Source organism: Procambarus clarkii, chromosome 15 (assembly GCF_040958095.1).
Source record: "Procambarus clarkii isolate CNS0578487 chromosome 15, FALCON_Pclarkii_2.0, whole genome shotgun sequence".
In the NCBI taxonomy this organism is placed as follows: domain Eukaryota; kingdom Metazoa; phylum Arthropoda; class Malacostraca; order Decapoda; family Cambaridae; genus Procambarus; species Procambarus clarkii.
The window spans coordinates 37,608,488-37,632,937 of record NC_091164.1 but is presented as its reverse complement, the minus strand read 5'-3'; the positions used below and the strand labels follow the sequence as shown (position 1 = coordinate 37,632,937).

The window sequence follows — 24,450 nt, the reverse complement described above, 5'->3', positions numbered from 1 at the left end:
ATACAGTATGTACCCTGTATACAATATAAACAATATAAAACAAGCGCTGCAGAGGATGACGTAATCTTCACAGCTTCGTAATCTTCAGCTTCATTAAAAGTAAGTCAATTTACCAATTTTATTATAGTATTACAAGATATTAATTTTTTTTTTCAACAAAAGCTACATATTAGTCTCTGCAAATGTATATTCTATCGTCAGCAGAGAATAGGCGAGCTCAAAATATTTCGTCTTGGCTAGCTCTCAGTGACAAGGCTCGATCGCCATTGTTATGGCATGGCCGCCACAGCCTGTGTTGTAACATTAAAAATACATTACCTGCACTGTTCAGGGTAAATCAAAACACATCTCTAAAATATTATTGAGAAAATATTAACTTGCTGATTGATACATGAAATATTTTGCAATACAAAGGAATGAATCAATTTTTTTTTTCAAATTTTTTTTTTTTTTTTTTTATCAATTTATTGATCAAATAATTCAGCCAGTGAACATGGAGCGGGTACTACGGCCCCAGCGGTTTGCTACTGACCCAAACTCCACCACCGCTGCTCAAGAATGGCGTCACTAGCTCATGACGTTATAAAACTTCACTCTAGCAGTAGAAGACACTCCCACCATGGACAAGCTGCGTCTCTTAATAAACTACGTTACTCCATGTGTGTTCAACTACACAGCTGACTGCACTACGTATGACGCGGCTGAAAAATCCCTAACAGAACTGTTTGTGAAGCCCAAGAATGAAGTATTTGCAAGGCATGTGCTTGCTTGATCAGACCGTGTTCACACATCATCCATGCAGCAGCCAACAACTGGCTTAATCGTCGGTGTGGCACTAAATTGGAATGCAATTATACAATGAACTATATTTAATTTTAGTTATACAGTATAAAATATATCCTACCTGAATGTTACTTGAAAAATTACCCGACCCGACTTAACTTCGGAAATAACGGAGCTCCGGAAATAACGACCAGGGTACAGCCCCATATAGGCCGTTAAATTGAGTGGATACTGTATATATATATATATATATATATATATATTATATATATATATATATATATATATATATATATATATATATATATATATATATATATATATATATATATATATATATATACAAGAAGGTACATTAGGTTCATGAGAGTACATAGCATTGGAAATTTTACATCCTTGTAAAGCCACTAACATGCATAGTGTTTCGGGCAGGTCCTTAACCACTGCACTGCGCAACGCACCTGTAGGCGCTCTACGGGTGGTGCCCAACGCGCCTCATGGATCTTATAGGTATAGCATATGATTCAAAACTCCCGTGGCTTCATGGGATTCACATCAGCTTCCTCAGGGTTCTTGTAAACAGACACCATTTAAAAAACAAAATCGTAGGCAACATTCCTGCGTGCGAGAGCCTCAGTACTGAGTGAGCAACTAAGGCTGGTGCATGCAGCAAGAGCTCACAGGACTGCTGTTCAGCTTGTGACAGCAGCATCGTCTAATAATGTCAAAATATATATGTAACTGGTATTATTTAGCCATGATAGTATTGCAGAAGAGCGTAAGTCTGATAATAACTGTGTACAATGTTCAAATATCAGTGAATCAATGCTGTTCAAGATGTTCACAACTCTAGCCACAGCATTATTTTGTCCATCAAGGAATTTCCAAACGACTTCATATGTTCCTTTACAAAATAAACGTGTGGTCAATTATTCATTTATAGGATTTTGTGACCAGGATTGTGATAATAGCAGGATTGTGGTGATAATTAGCACTGTGCAAAGTATTGTGGGAGGAGGATTTTTTTCTGAGGGAGGGAGGGAGGGAATCAAGGTAGGATCACTGTGTGTGGAAGCCACTCTTGTTTTGCTCACCATACTAGCTTAGTGGTTTGCTATGGTGAACACATATGTACATGGGTATATACAATGTGTGTATATAGTGTAATAACAACAACTGGAGTATGTTGGGAGGAGCCAATTTGGTGAGGAAGGTGGCGTCATCGTCTGCTGTGACTTGTCATGCAGTGCATGGTGGCCACTGTGCTGTTTGGACACAATACCAGTTTAGTTGCATAGTTATGGTGAATAAAACATGTAGAAACTTACACATAACATGTGTATATAGTGTAATAAAAATAATAACAGTATGGTGGGAGAAGGAATGTTGGCGAGTAAGATGTTAGAGAAGTTTTTTTTTTATTATTGTTATTTTCTACCACAAATGTGGCCACACATTTACAATGCTAATCAGCATATATACATTTTTTTCTGTCCTCCATAGACAGGGTTAGAGATGTGTTAAACATATAGTTCAAGCATTTATTGAACAATCAACCACAGAAGGTGATTCGGTGCTTTTAAAATGCTAAGCTAACCTACATACGTAAATACATAGATACGCAGATTTACGTATGCCCTACATAAAGTGTTCGATGTGTCTTTTACATAGTGTCATTAATGTGCATTTACAAAGGTGAAATGTAATTCTGATCAGCTTCCATATATACTTTATACACATACATATACATACACACACACACACACACACATATATGTACACATCTTAAGAAGCACATCAACAAACTGGAAAAGGTGCAAAGACATGCTACTAAGTGGCTCCCAGAACTGAAGGGCAAGAGCTACAAAGAGAGGTTAGAGGCATTAAATATGCCAAAACTGGAAGACAGAAGAAAAAGAGGTGATATGATCACTACATACAAAATAATAACAGGAATTGATAAAATCGATAGGGAAGATTTCCTGAGACCTGGAACTTTAAGAACAAGAGGTCATAGATATAAACTAGCTAAACACAGATGCCGAAGAAATATAAGAAAATTCACTTTTGCAAACAGAGTGGTAGACGGTTGGAACAAGTTAGGTGAGAAGGTGGTGGAGGCCAAGACCGTCAGTAGTTTCAAAGCGTTATATGACAAAGAGTGCTGGGAAGACGGGACACCACGAGCGTAGCTCTCATCCTGTAACTACACTTAGGTAATTACACTTAGGTAATTACATACAAACATACATATATGTATACATACATATATACACACACACATGCATTCACATGCATTTGTCTCTTTTACTCTGACAGAATGAGATAGCTGATAGAGAAACTAGTTTGCAATTAAGCACTTAATCACTGAAGGTGATGAAGGTGCTTTTACAAGCTCAGGTTATATAGTTACATCACATACATACATTATATAATTGATACATTACATGGTTAATCTTGGGTACAAGTCCAATATATCAAGTGTTCCAGTACTCATATAGTAATTACACAGTTCAGCATACCTTAACCCAGGAGGGCGAAAGTCAGTCAATACAGTACAACCTCGATTCAACGTACTATATGGGACCAACCCCAGTTCGTTGGAGCGTTGGATTAGTTGCAGGAGGTGACCTTCAGGAGGCATTTGTGTGTCTTTTTTTTTTCTTGTACACAATAAAAATGCATTATCATATTACATACTCTACCCTGTATATTACTTCTCTACTAAAAAATTTTGTAATTCATAAATTTACCTTATTGTTGAAGTTATGTCCATCTTGAAGTTTCGTGAAGGTGTGAATGCTCTACATTAAATACGTACTGCAGTGCATTATGCCGTTAGCACTGTGTTGATTAAAAGTAGTTCTGCTGTATGTTGAGTACTACAATACAGTTTATGAAAACTATTGTACACTAAAATTACTGTAACTTTAATTTTAACACTGTGTACACACTTAAATTTAACACTTGTTCTAACTGTTCACGCTGCACACGATGTTTTTAGATGTTTACATCAGCTTTGCTGGTGCTCGCTGCTGCTGTGGGTTCAGCTGCTTCTGAGCTGGTGCTGGCTGCTGTTATACCAGTGCTGGGTACAACTGTGCTTGTGCTGGGTACGAGTGTTGTACCAGTGCTAGGTACAACTGTGCTCGTGCTGGGTACGGCTGTTCTCGTGCTGGGTACGGCTGTTCTCGTGCTGGGTACGGCTGTTCTCGTGCTGGGTACGGCTGTTCTCGTGCTGGGTACGGCTGTTCTCATGTTGGGTACGCTTTTCTCGTGTTGGGTATGGCTTTTCTCGTGCTGGTTGAGTTTCTGCTACTAGTTCTTGCAAAATATTGCTTCATTTTTGGCATTAATAAGGCACTATTAGTAAGCCCCTGAGACATTTTGTTTTATAACCAAAGAGCTGTAGTAAAAAAATGGTCAATTCCACAATTATTCTTCCACCGGCGGATAAATACTGTACGTCAATCGCAGACAAAGCTAAAAGCACTGGGTGCACACTGTATGAACGCAGACTAAGTCTATACGTACACCCTTCAGTAGGCTGGTGTTTAAGCCTGATCCAGTAACATAAATTTCTCTTAAATATTCGATTTACATCAAATTATATATTTTTGGGTTATATATTTAGTTTAGCAGCATTATTACGATAATAAGAGCTATAAAAAATACTTATTTTGAAACTGATTTATTAATTTTATTATTTCGAAGCCGTTGGTCACTGAACTGTGGCGACGAAATCGAACAAAACACTGCCTGGTGTTGTGATCGATTTCCAGTAACATATATTTCTCTCAAATATTCAATTTACATGAAATTATATATTTTTGGGTTACATATTTAGTTTAGCAACATTATTACGATAATAAGAGCTATAAAAAATACTTTGGAGCTGATTTATTAATGTTATAATTTCGAAGCCGTAGATCGCTGAACTGTGGCGACGAAATCGAACACGACAAGCATGGTGTTGTATGGACAGGGATTAGACCTGTCCACTCGTGCTGGAGTTGTGCTGCAATAACGTGAATAATTTCTCAAATAGCAGATATCTATCTTATTACAGTATATTTTTGGTTTTATTAAGTTTAGTTTAATTAGGATAATAAAGAGTTATTAAAACACCAGTTTTAGAAATGATTTATTAATGTGAAACGTTCAAAGCCATGGGTCACTGAACTATGACAACACAGACGAAAGTGAGTGAAACCTCACTGTAAAGTGAGGTTTACTGTACAGTATTCCCTTATCTGTCCACCCTCACTCGTCTTGTTTCATCACAGAAAATGTATATAAGAAGATTTCAACATATTCGCTAGCTATTGACGCGTCAGCCTTTAAATTAATTTACAAAGATACGTGTGCCACAAAACAGTGAACAAAAATCATTGAAACTCAGTCGTTCACTTGTGTGGACGACTCTGGCTGGTGTTTGGTTAACATGCGTCACTTCTTGTGGACCATTCTGGCTGGTGTTTGGTTCATATGATTCACTTGTTGTGTGGTCCACTTGTGTGATCCAACTTGTCTTATGAAGGAATTATTAATTGTAATTTGTGAAAGAATGAAACAGTTTTCCACCACTCTGTGAACTCTGTCCCAACATCGTAAGCTTGTGGACCACTTGTGGTCCACTTGTGTGGTCCACTTGTGTGGTCCATTTGTGTGGTCCATTTGTGTGGTCCATTTGTGTGATCCAACTTGTCATATGAAGGAATTATTAATTGTAATCTGAGATGGTATGGTAAAGTTTTCTACCACTGTGAACTCTGTCCCAACATCGTAAGCTTGTGGACCACTTGTGGACCACATGTGCGGTTCACTTGTGTGGTCCACTTATGTGATCGATCTTGTCATATGAAGGAATTAATAATTGTAATCTGTGATAGAATGTGAAAGTTTTCCACCAGTCTGTGAACTCTGTCTCGACGTCGTAAGCAAATCCGAACATCCCCTGCTTCGGCGAACCATTGTTCGTCGAACCGGGTGAGTAAATCTGGCCTGAAAAGTGTGCGAACTAGCCGGAGATTCGTTGAATCGGGGTACGTTGAATCGAGGTTGTACTGTATGGGACATTCTACAATATAATGTTCAAGAGAGTGCATGTTTTCTCTTTCACAAAGTTGGAGAAGTGAGGGAGGGCTGGCTGGGTGTGGCAGCTCACTCTTAGTTTTGGAGTATTTTGCAGATACGCTTCCAGATTTGCAGCAGAGGAGTTTTGGACGTAATGGCGGAAACATAAGACTTCCAACACTCACGTTTAGCTGTATGGATGATCTTACAGGCCACCACACTCGCCTTCCGAAACAAAACAAAAGAATCAGCTGTCTGCCGGCGGCGGTGTCTCTTCCAGGCTGCACGCTTACAGTGGACAGCCCAAGAACAGTCCACATTCCACCAGGGAACGCACTTCCGCGTGCCCTGAGAGGTAGAGTGAGGAATAAATTGGAGGGCAGCGTCAAAGATGGTGTCATGAAAAAGAAGTAGGGTGCGAGGGAGAGGCAGAACGGAGAGGTCGGAGAGAGTAGCTCGGAGGGTAAAGAGGTTCCAGGGTTCCAGTCTGCCTTGGTAAACTGCCACCTAAGGAAGGAGAGGGGAGAGTGAAAAGAGAAAAAGGTAACAAGGATGGGGAAAGGGTCACTGCCATGGAGGGCATCAAGAACCCACCATGAAAAAGCCAAGTAAAGAGACGACGAGCAGAGAGAAAGATCAAGTCAGGAAAGGGTGCGAGTTCGAGAGTCCAAATGAGTGGGTTCACCAGAATTCATAAGAGACTGGGAAGAAGAGAGGACGAACGGTTCAAGAAGGTGACCCCGGGTGTTTGTGTGAACATCACCCCAGAGCGTATGTCGACAATTAAAATCACCCAGCAGGAGTACAGGCTCCGGCAAGGAGTCCAGTAGGTGTTAAAGATCAGGAAGAGAAAGCGGGACATGTGCGTAGAGAGAAATGGAACAAACCATATACCATTTACTCAAAAAGACACGGGCAGCAGAACATTGGAGAGGCGGTGGAAAAAGTAGGGGGAACGAAGGGAACATCAGAACGAATCAAGAGAGCAGTAGAGTTATGGGCCCCAGCAAAAGCTGGGGTGGGGGGGGGGAGAAAGGAATACCCATGGAAGCGACCAGGACGAGTACCAAGCTTCAGCTCCTGGAGACAGACACAAAGGGGGAAAACTGTGAAATCAGAGGTTGGAGTTAATGGAAATTGCCGTAATATCCACGAATATTCCATTGAAGAATAGACATCGACAAAAAGAGAAATTACAGCAACAGAAAACAATGAAGAAACAAAGATTAAAAGGAACACAGCATGTTAAAGAAGCTCAGGATCTGGATCAGGGTCAGTGAAGTCAGGGTTAGGGGGCATGGGTAAACTGAGTAAGGATGGAGGAAAGCGAGTGGGAGGACAGACTGGAGGCAGACGAGCAGGGTTCGGAGGAGGAGACAACCGAGGGTCAAGGACAGCAGGAGGAGGAGGGGCAGAAACCGGGGAGCGCACCTCAGCATGGGCAGCAACCAAGAGGGAAGCGGGAGCCAAAGAAACCTCCATAGCAGGAACAGGGGGCTCGACCACCGAAATGGGAGGAGATGGAGTGACAGAGTTAGAGGTGAGGAGGCGAGGAAGAAAGCGAAGCCTTCTTACCCGCCGGGGAGGAGGAAGGAGATGAGCCAGGCTTTCGCTTCTGACTCAAAATGACAAGTGTTCCAGCAACAACGTACTGGATAACAGACTCAAGCGTCTCAACAGTAGAAGAAGAACGAGAGCGAATGCCACAATGATCGCTAGGAGAGTGATGGACATCAGCTCGCACAGACAGGCGGCGTGAAGAGCTAAGAGACGGAGGAGAAGGATGGGAAGGAGGATCAGAGGGAGATGAGAAAGAAGACACAGGAGACATGACAGACTGGGTAGAAAGAAGGGAAACCCCAGACAGAGAACCAGGAGGGGGACCCATCGGGACAGAAAGGAAAGGAGCTGGGAAGGAAGCCGTTGGTGTGTCTGGGTCAAAGGCCTGGAAATGGTTGTGAGACTGAGGAAGGTGGGAAGGACGAGGAGAAGAAGAGAGCAACACGCAAGCGAAAGGGGGGGTAACGGCGAACTTGGCACCTTGCCTTAGGAAAAGACAAACGTTCCCGGTGCTTCAAGTTGAGAACGGCTGTCTCAAGCTTGCAATGTATACACATGCAGGAGAAGGTAAGGTGGGCCTCACCGCAAGCGAGGCAGCGAGCCTGGAGAGAAGTGCACTCCGACTTAAGAGTGACCTTCGGACCCACACAAGGAACAGAGAGAGAGTACTGGAGCATCGGAGGGCACTATGCCCAAACTTCCAGCACTTATTACAGAGCCAAGGAGAGGGAATGTACTCCTGAACGGTGCACCTGGCATCAGCAATAATGACAGAGGGCGGAAGGGTCATTCATAGGTAATTTTCACAACTCGAAGGGGGTGACGGCGACGACCATGAGGGGGATGGGTAAACGTGTCCACCTGGGGGACAGAATGGCCCTGGGCTTCAAGGATATGCTTGATATCATCGTGGCAGTCCTTTAGATTCCTAACACCAGTTGAAACATGGTGCGAGAGGAGAATAGTGCCAACACTGGCATTTAACCAAGCATTCTTGGAGACCTGAACAGGAGTCTCACCAATGCAGGATAAAGTGGCCAAGCAGGTAGCTGCACCCTAAGAAACAGCAGCAGCGACATGCGAACCGAGACGGGTGGGGTTGAAAGTAACAGAGGCATCCACCGCATCAACAAGGTGCCTTATGTTGGGAAAAATCATCAGGAGGAGTAGACTCTAAATGATGGAGGTCAAAGTACTTAGTCCATGTAGTAAAACTAAACAAGGCATGGTACAAATTAGTATAGGAAGGGATCGTGTGAGTGCGGCCGCAGCGGGGACAGGGTTGAGAACCCCAAGAGAGAGAGAGAGAGAGAGAGAGAGGGGGGGGGGGAGTTAAAAGATGCAGTAGTTACAATGAGAGATGGAGCCGGACCAGTGGATGAGGTGGTCACTGCTGGGGGGTTAGGGCTTAACCCAAACACAAAGGAAGGAGGGGAACCGAGGGGAGTGGTCAGGAGGGTCAGAGGAGGAGCTAGGTCTGGGCCCAATGTAGCAGAGGGCTACAGAGTCCCATCTTCCAACACAGTCCGACTCAGGGACCTGGTCGCCCACCCCACGAGCCCGAGAAGTCATAAGAGAAACAGGAGTTATTGGCATGAAAACGAAAGGGAAGACTTTCATTAATGAATATGCCCCCACACCCACCACGGAGCCACAATTAGAGGACAGGACACCCAACAAGAGACATGTTGCTGGTCTTGCTGGGGCCTCCCAGGGGTGCGTCGTGAGTATACTTCCCACAAATGCCACCTTAAGAACCGTCAGTCCATCAAGATCAGGTTCAGTGATGAAAGAAGGGGTGACAATAAAAGTGTCCCCTTGCTCGCGACGTTGGGTACCACAGTTCTACGGTGAGAGAGTATGCCTCCTCAAACACCCAGGCGTCAAAACAGAAGAAGTCCAAAAGAATAACCAAGGACTGGCAAAAGGTCGGCGGGAAATGACAGTTAGAAAGGAGAAGAGGGGGGAGAAAAATCAAACACAAGGAAAAGGAAGAGAGATCTGGCATAATAGTAGAAGACAGCAACAGGAGCATAAGGCCCCAAAAGGACAGAGGTCTGACCTAGGGAACTTCACACCCTGGCAGTTGCCCACCAAGCACCCTCACGACAACAACGGGCCGGAAAGAGAGGTAAGGATCGTAGTCAAAGTCATCATCCATGGCACCATCATCGTATAAAATGTTGAGTATTTCTTCCTCAGAGAGTCGTTTTGCATGACCACAGCTGACCGTGGAGCGGGAGCTCGTAGACGATGCGTCAGACATGGTTGCTTCCTTGAAACTAAGGCTCCTCACGGCCCTGAGGCATGCTGGGATTGTTTTTCAAAATGGAGAATGATCACTGGGGCCCTCAAGCATCCATTTTGGACCCTCGTCACCCTGCGCCAGTTTTGAATGGTACGCTACACCTATAATATCCCTGAGGCGCGTTGCGCACCACCTGTCGAGCACCTGCAGGCACGTTGCACAGTTCAGTGGTTAAGACAATACAGTTTATGAAAACAATTTTACACTAAAATTACTGTACTGCAGCCTTAACACTTTATCACAGGGATGACGCAGTACGGCATCAAAGATTTATTAGATTAATGTTGCGAGAATGACACATCGGTGTGTCAAAAATGAAAAAAGCTCAGCCTACTTTCAGCTTGGCTGCGGGTGGGGCGCGCCGTGGTTTTTAACATTCTGTATATGCATATACTTCAGCATATACTCGGAAAAAGAGGGACTTACCCGGGAGGCGGTCGTCGCTCACTCCTCAACTCGAAGCCGAGACAACTGGCTGCAACCGCCGACCCAAAGTAACACAGGCCCGACGGGGCCCAGGGACATTCACAAGGTAACGAGCAGCCAGGACCCTGTTCGACCGCCAAAATCCCCGCGCCCGAATATCAGACCAAGACATATTCCCAAAGACGGCAGCAAGAGCCGCGAACTTACGAACGTCATGGGCCCGGGGATAGACCGCAGGCTGGCTGGACTTAATAACCCTGCGGACGACCTGGGAGACCCGAACCCGCGAACAGGGAAGAAGGGAAACCGGATCAACCCACAGCGCGTCCCCGGACACAGAAGCCGTGGCGCGCAAATAAAGGCGAAGCGCCGCAACCGGACACAAAACATGATGCACCCCCGGCTTGACCAACCAAGCATCAACCACCCATGGACCCCTCCGGAACGCAGCAATCTCATTCTTCGCCAGAAAAGAAGGAGACGGCTGCAAACGAAAAAAACAATCACCACGACCAAAAGAGCAGAAACCCCTGCGCCGGAGGAGAGCATGAAGCTCCCCTACCCGACCCCCAGAGACCAAAGCCAACAAGAAAAGTGCCTTGGAAAAACAATCCTGGACCGAAGGGGCCACAACGAAACGAGGAGACGAAAGGAAAGCGAGCACTGTGTCCAAAGACCAGGACGGCTTAGGTGATGCATGAGCAAGCCGGAGGTGAAACAATGCACGAGTCAACTTGCGAAACGGCGCAGACGTAACATCGATACCGAAAGCAAGCTGACGCAGCTCCGCCAGCACCGCACGATACGAGGCGACAGTGTTAGGCATAAGATGACGGTCTTGAAACAACCACGAGAGAAAGGACAAGACCACCCGAACAGACAAGGAACTAACACAACAAAGACGCAAAAAGAAACGGAAGGACCGCCAGGAAACTTCATACTGCCGCCAAGAAGAAACCCTCAGGTGGGACACCAACAAGGAGGCCACCTGATCACCATACAGATGATGATAGACTCGAGTCAAACAAACCATACGCGAAGACTCGAGGAGAAGAGCGAACCAGCCACGTGATGTACCGGCCCGATCTGCTGAAAGAGGCGGAGCCGCGGGAAAACCCTCGGGTTCGGACACCGAGCAACCAGCGCCTGAAACCAAGGCTGGGCCGGCCACCAAGGGGCCAGAAGGACAACTCTCCCCTGGTAAGTCTCTAAGCGAGTCAGGACCTGGAGCAACAGCCGAACCGGGGGAAAGAGGTACAGGAACCCCCACCTCAACCAGTCTAGCCGAAAGGCATCGACCCCGATGTTACGGCACTCTCGGGACGCAACGGGGTCCTTACTCTGATGTAGTTAGAGGAAGATATATGTATCCGTTCCCAAGCCAGTAGTGGCTATCAAGGGATGAGATCCGTGACGCAAGTAACTTAAAAGGGAGTAGGGAAAGAAAGTTAAGAACTTAATATTATAATTAACACCATCACCGATTAAATATATATAATAAAAGAGTGCACAAGGGGGAGGGGTATTAACACTTTACAAGGGGATTAATCCACAATCGATGTCTTCTGCTGAAGACGCTGGTGCCATAACTCTCGGTGCCGAATCCTTGGTGCTTTCTTCGTGGCCTCACAATTAATTCTCCAAAGAAGTTGAGCCTACCCTGGCCACAGGTCAGCCAAAACACGGGTCCACTGGGGGCACCGCCGTGGAGGCCGTCAACCACACGTCCAGCTGGTCTGCTGGCAGGTTCTGAGCCAACAAGGCTGGTACGGCCACTCCACGAACGATAAAAGGGGAACGCCCTAGACAGGAGCCTCGTGTGACACCACAAATCACTCTCCTGTCTTCAGTACCCCAGTGGATGATCGTCTCCAACAGTCGGTCCCGGGTAAATCCTTTTACTGCCACTCCACGGGCAGGCTAACACACCACAGTGTTCTTCCGGGACGACGACGTTACAACAGCTGCAGCAAACTTCACAGTATGGAGACTGGCTGCCTCGGGTAGACTGACTCAACCTTCAACACAGCGGTCTAAGGTCGACTCTGTAAACAGACACGTCATCAATGACTGGGACACACTAAAACACCTCACTTACGGGCTCGGGCACAAACACCTGACGTATCCAGTCCATAGATGGCGCTGTCGTCGGAGCACCACCTCACCAGAGGTCAGGAGCGGCTGTGTTGTGAGCTGCACAGGACTGGAAACTGGCCCTTGTGGCTGGTACACCTTGTCCTCACCAGGTGTCGTCGTCCGTTTGGCGGGGGTTTCGGGAGCTGACCCACAGATGGTGTGGTCGTTACTGCTCCGTGCTCGGACGCTGGATCCGGGTTCGTAACACCCGACGGCCTCGCGATCGAGGAAGGGCGCCGCATAAACGGGAAGACGCTGCGACCACGCCGACGCGAAGAAGTCCACCTCGGGGCGCCCGAACGTCTGGCAAAGCCAACGGAAGGACTCGTCGTCGACCGTCCACTCCGTGGAGAGGGGAACGAAGCGAGACAGGGCGTCGGCCAAGACGTTGGACACGCCCCGTACGTGAACCGCCAGGAGAGCCAAACCCCGAGAACTCAGCAGAAGAGTCACCCGAAGCAACCAACCCCAAAGAGACAAGGACCGCATTGAACCCCCGTGGTTAAGGCAATGAACCACCGGAGACCAGTCCGAATGGAGCCGAATCGTCGATCCGCGGGCCACCCAAATCCTCCCCAGAGCAAACCACACTGCCGCGAACTCCCGTACCGTGCTGTGAGCTCGACGGAAGGACGGATCCCAACGCCCCTGGCCGGCCTGGTGAGCACTGGTCACAAAACCCCAGCCGAGAGACGACGCATCCGTGTACACATTGAGCGAGGGCTCGGGTAGGCACCAAGGCATTGAACCCCGAAAAACCCGAAGAGGAAGTCGGTGACGCAGCAACCGACGCATGGCCCCCGGGGGTTGAACTCTGCGATCGCGAAAGAGGCGGAAGGGGGAACCCCGAAGGAACCAGAACAGCCGTCGAAGCCAAACCCGACCCGGCGGGTAGACCACCATCTCGAAGTTCAAGCTCCCGCATAGCCCCTCGAGCAACCGCCGGGTGACCCGAGGACCCTCCAGAAACAGACGAAGGCAGGACCGCAGCCACAGGAGAGACTCCGGAGGGAGAGACAAGGAGGCGGTTCGAGAGTCCCAAATGAGACCCAGCCAAGTCCGAACCTGAGAGGGAACCAGATGGGACTTCCTCCAGTTCACCAAGAACCCGAACGCGGCGAGCTGGGAAAGAACCAAATCCCTGGCTAGCAAGCAAGCTGACTGGCTGGGAGACCAAACCAGCCAGTCGTCGAGGTAGGCCAACACCCGAACACCTAGGAGACGCAAACGAGCCACCACAACCCGTGTAAGGCACGTGAACACGCGAGGTGCCAGGTTCAACCCGAACGGGAGACAACGAAAGCGGTAACTCAGACGCCCCACAACAAAACCGAGCCAGTCCCTGAACCGTGAATGAATCGGGACATGCCAATAAGCGTCCCAGAGGTCCAGGGACACCATCCAAGCTCCCGGCTCCAAGAGGAGCCGAACCTGAGACAGCGTAGTCATCCGAAAGGAGGGGCAATGAACCCAGGGGTTCAGACGGGACAAGTCCAGAATGAACCGCAGGTCCGCGCAGTCCCGTTTCGGAACCGGAAACAGACGGGAAACCCATCTGAGGGACGACGTCGTTTCGACGACGCCCAAGCGTACCCACTCCAAGACGACTCGACAGAGCGCAGGGAAAGAAACCTGCCCTGCCAGCCCCGACCCCCCAACACCACCGCAGGCAGTGAGACATGACCCGAAAGGCCCACGAATCGTGGGACTAGGTGCGGGTGAACAGTGCAAGCCTCCCCCCCCCCATCGCCCCGACAAGGGGGCAAACCGCGAAAGGGCCGGAGACCCAGAGCCCCACACAGCGCGAAACCGCGCCGACCAGACGAGGGAGGGTCCGCAGGAGGAGCCAACCCCGAACCTGACACCAGAGGCCTACCACGACGAGAGGAACCCCGAGCCCTGGCACGACCTTTCCGGGAAGACCCACCCCGGGACCCCCGGAAAACCACCAAGTCCGACATCGGACGACAAGCCGCCGACGCAGCCTGAGTAAACTGCGCCACGGCCGACTCCTCAAACAGAAGAGGACAAAAAGGTGAAGAACGCCTAAGAGCCAGATCCCAAGCAGATTCCATGGAGGAACCCAGCACCACCTGCCGACACACGAGACGGGAAGCATAAAACAGGGAAACCGCATCCCGCAAAATCGGCGTGAACAGCTTCAACATGGCAGCTGACGAACGCGCAGCCGAGGACAAGGTGCCGAACCCCGGGACGGACCCAAGCGTCCTCACATCCTCCACGAGCCAATCGGAAGACAGTTCCAGGAGGGAAAAGAACCACAAGGCCAAAGCCAAAAGGCCCCGGGCGAGCAAGTCCTCCGCAACGAGTGCGGCCGAAAGGGAGGGAACCTGCACATGGAGCTGAATAACGCCCACATCGCGGGGAAGGGCAGGGGCAAACAAGCACTCATTCAGGTACTCAAGCTCGCCCCCCAGGAAAACCTGAAGCACCGTGGAAGCTTCCCGCCACACCAGCGTGCGGGAACGACAGAAGGAATGCCAGGAATCCAAAACAAACAAGGGGCAGTCTGCTAGCCAGGACGACTCCGGAACCTCGTAACGGAGCCAGAAAGGGAACGAAGTCCCAAACCTGAATGCGGACGGATCCATTTCCGAGGCATAATCCGGGTCACGCAGGAGGTAAGCTGCAAAGGCCGCTCGCACCACACCAGGTTGGATGTGATAAGCCGAAAACCTCCGGAAGGACGGAACCGACGTACCCGGAGAACCACGGAATCAAACCCGGGGAGGGGCCGACACCAAATACAACTCGTACGCAGAGGGGGGAAAAGAAAACCCCACTCCTTGTAACAATAAGCCCCGCTCAGAGGGAAGAAAAACCCAGGCGGGGTCCAGCGGGGCCCAAGGCCCCTAAGTCAGCCCCTCCCCCAGCCTCGAGGTCCTTCACCACAGGACCCGAGGCCGAGTCCTCCCCCCAAGCCCCGACCCCACAAGACAAGGACGGAGCAGCCGGAAAAGCTGGAAGAAGGGGGGCCTACTGGTCAGACCCAGAAGCTTCGGCCGGGAGACAAGACTCGAATGCCTCTGCCGCCCCCCCCCCCCCCCGAAAGGGGCACCCCCTGAAGCTGCCCGAGTCTCGAGATCAAGTAACCCCTGCTCCGACCCCAAAACCCTCAGATGCTTCGGGGCCGGAAGCAGGGGGGGGGGGGACCAGAACGAACAGAAGGGGAAGGACGAGGAGGTGCGGACTGAACCATGATCGAAGCGACCCCCACCCCCAAGTCCAGGTCTCGAAAAGCAAAGCGGGGCAGCCCCGGGGCATCCGGGTGAGCAACCAACCGAGCGCGTTGCAACAGACGAAACCTAGACTGCAACACACGCGCTGCCTGTACCCGAATAGAATCATCAGAGGATTGGGTAAATTGAGTCACAAGCAAGCAGCAGCACTCACAGGACTAAGGGTCCAAAGTATCACCGACCCAACAGGCAGCGTGGCAGAGGCAAAAACAATGAGGGTCACCATGAGACAAGGGGACCGAGAAACCCTCAAACTCGCACACAACGAGTGGGGACTCCAGGGTCACATCCATCGGACCCACGCGCCCCCTAGGGGATTCCCAGGGTCCTGAGCGTTTACTTTAAGAGGACTCGCGCTCAGGTAGTCCCAAGCAGGGTGCTGCAAACTGGCGCCCAAAACTACCAAGCAAACTTCTATAGCTGAACCCCAGGGAGGTGTACACTCACGGGGACCTAGCAGGGGGCGCCACCGAGGAGAACAGTGGAAGGGCAAAAACAAACTGAATAAAATGACAGAACCCCCCACCAGGCAAAAACAAAAACAAAAACAAAACCCCGCAAGAGGACAGTGAACCCCAAGGAACAGCCGGCCGCAATGTCGGGAATACAAGCTGAGCAGCACCCTGAGCCCCTACCAGTGCAAACTGCCTCTTACCTGCCGGTAACAAGGGAGAACAGAACACCCAAGAGCCCAACAGGCGGCCGAAAAACCGAAAGGTAAAACGGACCAGCAGAGGCAGACCCCGATGAGCCTGTGGAAGGTGGCCCCAAGCCCCAAGGGCAGTACTTACAGGGCACCTAGGGAAGGCAGCCCTAGGCACATGCAGCCCGAGTACTGAAGATAACTCCTGGCTCTCGCACCCACAAAACCAACACCATACGCAAAGCACAGTGCAGAAGCGACACCGGAGCCAGAGCACACGACCATCGACTATAGCATCAGCCTCAAGAACTGAGGTGTGGGTAGCCGGCGTGGGGGGTCTGGGGCTTCCCCTTCCCCCTCCAGGGGAGGGGGGAGATGCGCAGACAGCGGCGCGGCGGTGTGTGACGTCACACTAGTTTGCTTGTTTTCGGTTGGGGAGTTGTATCCACTAGTTCGGCTTTTGGTAGCAATTTTAACCAGAACAAGGGTTTGTTTTGAGGCGCTTACCTTTCTGGGTGGCTGTTCCAGTCGATGGCAGACATAGAATGCTTCCAACCACACGGGGGCTTCTATAGGCCATTGCTCCCCTAGCCTCTCTGAGGGGGCCTGGTTCTGGCCGTGGTCCCCGGTAGGCCTAAGAACTCCATACACATGACTGTTGCCAAAGTCTGACATTAGCATATCAGCCTGGGATAGCTCAGTGGAGCCAACGGGGCTCCCCCCAGAAACATCTACATATTGAGTAAGTGCATATAATGAAAACAATTCATAATAAATTTCATATTTCCTGAAATATAAAACATTTTTTACACATGTGACAATAATATGTGACAAAATATTAAATTTATACCAGCTGTATTATAATAAAACATCAAGTGACCACACATTGTACCACATCCGTGAAAAAATGTAAAATATGCCATAGATACTGCAAATAATGCCGCTGTTATGACCCTGGGTTCCCATTCAGAAACCAGAGGTCAAATTGAGTTCCAAATAGTTGTGTAGGAGGGATATTTAATTAACAATAATGTTTATATTCAAGGCTTCTCATACCTGATGCGTATTTGTCTCAGTCTTCCTTGCCAGACATAGGATGAACCTTGTTACTAACAGATTATTCAGACTCTGGGCTTGTTGACTATTAAATATAATATTGAACTAGTTCCCAGCTATTCTTAAAACTGTTAAAGTAACTAGTAATGAATGTTGGTGAAGACTTGTTACGTTTATGGCTGTACGATCAGCTAGGTACCCTTTCCAGCAGCATATTTAAGAGAGCGGAAGAGGCTGCTCTCGCTCTCTCTGGTTCTGGCTGTTGTGGTGTTCACACTCTCCCACGTGGGCTCTGTTCTCCTCCTCCTTCTCCCTTTCCCTTACCTCATTCTACATTTATTATCTAAGATAAGTATAATACTGTGTTACCGTGTTCTGGCAAATTGTGTAGTTAAGTTCTTGTGTAGCCTAAGCTAGTGTATATATCCCTAAGATTACTCTAGGGTGTTTTAGTAAAACCACGTGTGCTCAAGTTTTACCAGGCTACCTAGAGCCTTTACTAGTGTCCTACTCCAAGTAGTCTTTATCCTAGTTGTAATTGTAAACTCTGCATCCTGTCTATGTGGACCAAGATGTTTAATGTAAGGTAGAGTGGTAAAGAAATTTATTGTATTAATGGATATGGGGGTTATTAGAGGGTTTTAATAAATAAGTTAGATTACGAGAAGTATCAATTCATCCTGTTGAAGTGGTGTAGATGATTAGCTACTAGACAGCAGACCTGTAATTTAAAACATAGAATCATTACTAGGAACCTTTGTTCCTTGGAGGGCCGGGCCTATCTATCCCACTATTTTAGATACATCTTGACTCTAACTATTGGCCCTTCTCAGTACAACCACGTACCCCATAACAAGTGGGGGCCTGTCCGGGAGATGAAATTTATATATATATATAAATTGTAAAACAAAAATTATTTTTGAGTGCCGAAACTAAATTTCTTGCATTCCGCAGAATGGTTATGTGGTAGCCTAGGGTCCAGCTCAACTAGCAAAGGATACATCTTACACTGACTAAACATCCAACTGGATCCCTTCACGATTGAGGTAAGTGCAAGGTGTGTGCCCGCCGACGGAAGAGTGGACCCAGTTAGCTTACCGTGTTGCTAGAGATGGAGCGAGAGGAGTGTTACTGCCATCGGACAATTCTACCTATATTATTTCCTTATGCAAGTGTATATATTTTCTTCAGTAAACTTTTAATCTTACCAATGTGTTTGAGTGAGCTTCCATTCTCTAGGACTATTTTGAGTGAAACCATTTATGTCACCTTGCACTGCACATGAAATTGCATCCTTGACTTAAGATAACTAATGAGACCACTGAAGCAAGCTGGCGACCTCGAGCAGACCAGATATCTAAGAGAGAGTGTCCCAGTGTCAAGACGGGCAGGTTCAGGTGTGATACAGGTTGACTTGAACCTCTCTACTCGCTAGAGGTATATATATAAGGCCAGCCCTTAGTGGACTGGGTTTAGCCCCGGGGCGAGCAGTGGCGTCTGGTACGGAGGGGCGAAGACCCGTGGGAACGGCCCCAAACCATATAAGGTAGGAATGGGTGAGAACCTTGACACCTGCCCAATCATGTACCTGTACCTCTCTCAACCAGTTTAAGATAAAAACTAAAAACTACCTAATAAACTCCATGTAACATACCTTACCCCTAAATGTCAACCCATGTCTTATTATTGTTATCAATGCTTTTTGTTGACCAACTTGTATAATTGCTTTTCTCTGCCTTGTTCCCCCCCTCCCCTTTTTTAAATTTTTTTCAATGCAATTTATACTTTAAGCTCAATTACTATTAAGTTTTAGTCTAAGTGTTTTTCCCCTTCACCTTGCCCGAAACGCTATGAGTACTAGTGGCTTTAAGTATTGTATTTACTATCTCTATCTTTAAATCCATCATTATGTATGTAACTCAATGGATGTACCTTTACCTGAATAAAGAATCTGATGGTGAGTGTATTATTGACATCAACATGATAGCCCACACATACTAATAGTACAACAAGAATAAAATTGTCTTTACCATCATTAATGGGTAGAAGTTGTTTGCGTCAGCGTCCTTGGTAGCCGAGCAGAGACTGGAAGCAGTATTACCTATTGGGGGAAAAAGATGACAAATTTAAGGTTTCTATGACTAAATTTTTCCCACCAAAACATAGTATATGTTTAGAAAATTAAATAAAAAAAAACAGCATTGAATGTAACGAAACGCCATTTTCTGGGTGAGTCCTGGAGGCTCCCCAGAGTTTTCCCAGGCTGATATACTAATGTCAGACTTTGGCATCAGTCATGTGTATGGAGTTCTTAGGCCTACCGGGGACCACGGCCAGAACCGGGCCCCCTCAGAGAGGCAAGGGAAGCAATAGCCTATAGAAACTCCTGTGTGGTTGGAAGCATTCTATGTCTGCCATCGACCGGAACAGGCACCCAGAAAGGTAAGCGCCTCAAAACAAACCCCTATTCTGATGAAAATTGCTACCAAAAGCCAAACTAGTGGATAGAACTCCCCAACAGAAAACAAGCAAACTACTGTGATGTCACACGTCGCCGCACCACTGTCTGCGCCCCAGACCCTCCACACCGACTACCCACACCTCAGTTCTTGAGGCTGGATGTCAAAAACGCGAAAAAAACGCTGACCAGAGGGAGGGATGCCGGGGAGCCACCGGGACTCACCCAGAAAATGGCGTTTCATTACATTCAATGCTGGTTTTCTGGGGGGAGCTAACTACCCACAGACGGAAAAAGAGGGACTTACCCAGGTGGCGGTCGTCGCTCACCCCTCAACTCAAAGTCGAGACAACTGGCTGCAACCGCCGACCCAAAGCAACACAGGCCCAACGGGGCCCAGGGACATTCACAAGGTAACGATCAGCCAGGACCCTCTTCGACCGCCAAAAACCCCACGCCCAAATATCAGACCAAGATATATTCCGAAAGACGGCAGAAAGAGCCGCGAACTTACGGACATCATGGGCACGGGGATAGACCACAGGCTGGCTAGACTTGATAACCCTGCGGACGACCTGGGAAACCCGAACCCACGAACAGGGAGAAAGGGAAACCGTATCAACCCAAAGCGCATCCTCGGACACAGAAGCCGTGGCGCACAAATAACGGCAAAGCACCGCAACCGGACACAAAACATGATGCACCCCCGGACAGACCAACCAATCATCAACCACCCAAGGACCCCTCCGGAACGCAGCAGTCTCATTCTTCGCCAGAAAAGAAGCAGATGCCTGCAAGCGAACAAAACAATCTCCAGGCCCCAAAGAGCAGAAACCTCTGCGCCGGAAAAGAGCATTAAGCTGCCCTACTCGACCCCCAGAGGATAATGCCAACAAGAAAAGAGCCTTGGAGAAACAATCTCGGACTGAAGGGACCACAACGAAACGAGGAGACGAAAGGTAAGTGAGCACTCTGTCCAAAGACCAGGACGGCTCAAGACTCGCATGAGCCGCCCAGAGGTGAAACAGGGCACAAGACAGCTTGCGAAACGGCGCAGACGTAACATCGATACCGAAGGCAAGCTGAAGCGGCTCTGCCAGCGCCGCACGATATGAGGCGACAGTATTAGGCATAAGATGACGGTCTTGAAACAACCAAGAGTGAAAGGACAAGACCACCCTAACAGACAACAAACAAACACGACGAAGACGCAAAAAGAAACAGAAGGACCACCAGGAAACTTCATACTGCCGCCGAGAAGAAGCCCTCAGGTGGGACACAGAGAGGCCACCTGATCACCATAGAGATGATGATAGACTCGAGTAAAAAAAAACATACGCAAAGACTCAAGGAGAAGATCGAACCAGCCATGTGATGTACCAGCCCGATCTGCTGAAAGAGGCAGAGTTGCGGAAAAACCCTAGGGTTCGGACACCGAGCAAGCAGCGCCTGAAACCAAGGCTGGGCCGGCCACCAAGGGGTCAGAAGGACAACTCTCCCCTGGTAAGTCTCCAAGCGAGTCAGGACCTGGGGTAACAGCCGAACCGGGGGAAAGAGGTACAGGAACCCCCACCTCGACCAGTCTAGCCGAGAGGCATCGACCCCGATGGCCTTGCGATCGGGGAAGGGCGCCGCATACACGGGAAGACGCCGCGACTGCGCTGGCGCGAAGAGGTCCACCTCGGGGCGCTCAAACGTCTGGCAAAGCCAACGGAAGGAAACGTCGTCGACCGTCCACTCCGTGGAGAGGGGAATGAAACGAGACAGGCCGTCGGCCAAGACGTTGGACAAGTCCCGTACATGAAACGCCACGAGAGCCAAACCCCGAGAACTCAGCAGACGAATCACCCGAAGCAACCAACCTCAAAGAAACAAGGACCGCATTGAACCCCCGCGGTTCAGGCAATGAACCACCGGAGAGCAGTCCGAATGGAGCCGAATCGTCGATCCGCGGGCGACCCGAATCCTCTGAAGAGTAAACCACACTGCCGCGAACTCCCGCACCATGCTGTGAGCTCGATGGAAGGACGGATCCCAATGCCCCTGGCCGGCCTGGTGAGCACTGGTCACAAAGCCCCAGCCGAGAGACGACACATCCATGTACACATCGGGCGAGGGCTCAGGCAGGCGCCAAGGCACTGAACCCCGAAAAACCCAAAGAGGAAGCCGGTGAAGCAGCAGCTGACGCAAGGCCCCCGGGGGTCGAACCCAGTGATCGCAAGAGAGGTAGAAGGGGTTCAGGAGGAACCCCTGAAGGAACCAAAACAGCCAATGAAGCCAAACCCGACCCGGTGGGTAGACTACCATCGCGAAGTTAAGGCTCCCGCACAGCCCCTCGAGCAACCGTCGGGTGACCCGAGGGCCCACCAGAAACAGACGAAGGCTGGACCACAGCCGTAGGAAAGATTCAGGAGGGAGAGACAAGGAGGCGGTCCAAGAGTCCCAAACGAGACCCAGCCAAGTCCGAACCTGAGAGGGGACCAGATGGGACTTCCTCCAGTTCACCAAGAACCCGAACCCGGCGAGCTGGGATAGAACCAAATCCCTGCCTAGCAAGCAAGCTGACCGGCTGGGAGCCCAAACCAGCCAGTCGTCAAGGTAGGCCAATACCTGAACACCTAGGAGATGCAAATGGGCTACCACGACCCGCGTAAGGCACGTGAACACGCAAGGTGCCAGGTTCAACCCGAACGGAAGACAACGGAAGCGGTAACTCAGACGCCCCACAAAAAAACCGAGCCAGTCCCTGAACTGCGGATGAATCGGGACATGCCAATAAGCGTCCCAGAGGTCCAGGGACACTATCCAAGTGCCCGGCTCCAAGAGGAGCCGAACTTGAGACAGCGTAGTCATCCGAAAGGAGGGGCAATGAACCCAGGGGTTCAGACAGGACAAGTCCAGAATGACTCGCAGGTCCGCGCAGTCCCATTTCGTGACCAGAAACAGACGGGAAACACATCTGAGGGACAACGTCGTTTCGACGACACCCAAGCGAACCCACTCCAAGATGACCTGACAGAGAGCAGGTGAAGAAACCTGCCCTGCCAGCCCCGACCCCCCCCCCCCCCAAACGCCACCGCAGGCCGACAGACACGACCCGAAACGCCTACGAATCTTGGGAACAGGCGTGGGCGAACAGCGTAAGCCAGCCCCCCCCCCCCATCGCCCCGTCAATAGGGCAAACCGCGAAAGGGCCAGCGCCCCTTACGAGACCCAGAACCCCGCACAGAGCGAATACCGCACCGACCAGACGAGGGCGGGTCCGAAGCAGGAGCCGAACCCGAACCTGACACCAGTGGCCTACCACAACGAGAGGAACCCCGAGCCCTGGCACGACCCTTCCGGGAAGACCCACCCCGGCACTCCCAAAAGACCAACGAGTCCGACATCGGACGACAAGCCAACGACGCAGCCTGAATAAACTGCGTCACGGCCGACTCCTCAAACAGAAGAGGACAAAAAGGTGAAGACCGCCTAAGAGCCAGAGCCCAAGCAGATTCCACGGAAGAACCCAGCAATGCCTGCCGACACGTGAAACGGAAAGCATAAAACATGGAAACCGTATCCCGCAAAATCGGCGTGAAAAACTTCAACAAGGCAGCGGATGAACGCACTGCCGAGGACAAGGCGCCGGACCCCGGGATGGACCCAAGCATCCTCACATCCTACACGAGCCAATCCGAGGACAGCTCCAGGAGAAAAAAGAACCGCAAGGTTGAAGCCAAAAGGCCCCGGGCATGCAAGTCCGCTATGAGCGCCGCCGAAAGGGTGGGAACCTGCACATGAAGCTGAACAATGCCCACATCGCGGGGAAGGGCAGGGGCAAACAAGCACTCATTCAGGTACTCAAGATCGCCCTCCAGGAAAACCTGAAGCACCGTGGAAGCTTCCCGCCACTCCAGCGTGCGGGAACGACAGAAGGAATACCAGGAATCCAGAACAAACAAGGGGGAAGTCTGCTAGCCAGGAAGACTCCAGAACCTCGTAACAGAGCCAGAAAGGGAACGAAGTCCCAAACCTGAACTCAGACGGATCCATTTCCGAGGCATAATCTGGGTCATGCAGGAGGTAAGCTGCAAGGGCCGCTCGCACCACACCAGGTTGGAAGTGATAAGCCGAAAACCTCCAGAAAGACGGAACCAACAAACCCGGGGAGGGGGGCCGACACCAAATCTAGCTCGTACGCAGAGGGGGAAAAGAAAACCCCACACCTTGTAACAATAAGCCCCGCTCAGAGGGAAGAAAACCCCAGGCGGGGTCCAGTGGGGCCCAAGGCCCCCAAGTCAGCCCCTCCCCAGCCTCGAGGTCCTTCACCGCAGGTTCCGAGGCCAAGTCCTCTCCCCAAGCCTGACCCCACAAGACAAGGACGGAGCAGCCGTAGAAGCCGGAAGAAAGGGGGCCCACTGGTCAGACCCAGAAGCTTCGGCCGGGAGACAAGACTCGAATGCCTCTGCCGCCCCCACGGAAGGGGCACCCCCCGAAGCTGCTCGTGTCTCAAGATCAAGTAACCCCTTTTCCGACTCCAAAACCTTCAGACGTTTCGGGGCCGGAAGCAGGGGAGGGGGGGACCAGAACGAACAGAAGGGAAAGGACGAGGAGGTGTAGACTGAACCAGGATCGAAGCGACCCTCACCCCCAAGTCCGGGTCTTGAAAAGCAAAGCGGGGCCGCCCCGGGACATCCAGGTGAGCCAGGTTATCCTTTTTTTCTAAATTTGGCGCATAATTCAAATGCCACATTGACAA

At 49.9% G+C, this 24,450-nt stretch overlaps 1 protein-coding gene across 1 annotated transcript in view; it reads right to left on the bottom strand.

Annotated features, from left to right (window-relative positions):
• Positions 1-24,450, bottom strand: part of LOC138364931 (tripartite motif-containing protein 59-like) — a 112,987-nt gene that overhangs the window by 80,127 nt on the left and 8,410 nt on the right. The window contains exon 2 of the mRNA XM_069325015.1: positions 19,279-19,349. Within this exon, the coding sequence (XP_069181116.1) occupies positions 19,279-19,284 (6 nt within the window). The 5' untranslated portion in view covers positions 19,285-19,349. The remainder of the gene's footprint in view (positions 1-19,278; positions 19,350-24,450) is intronic.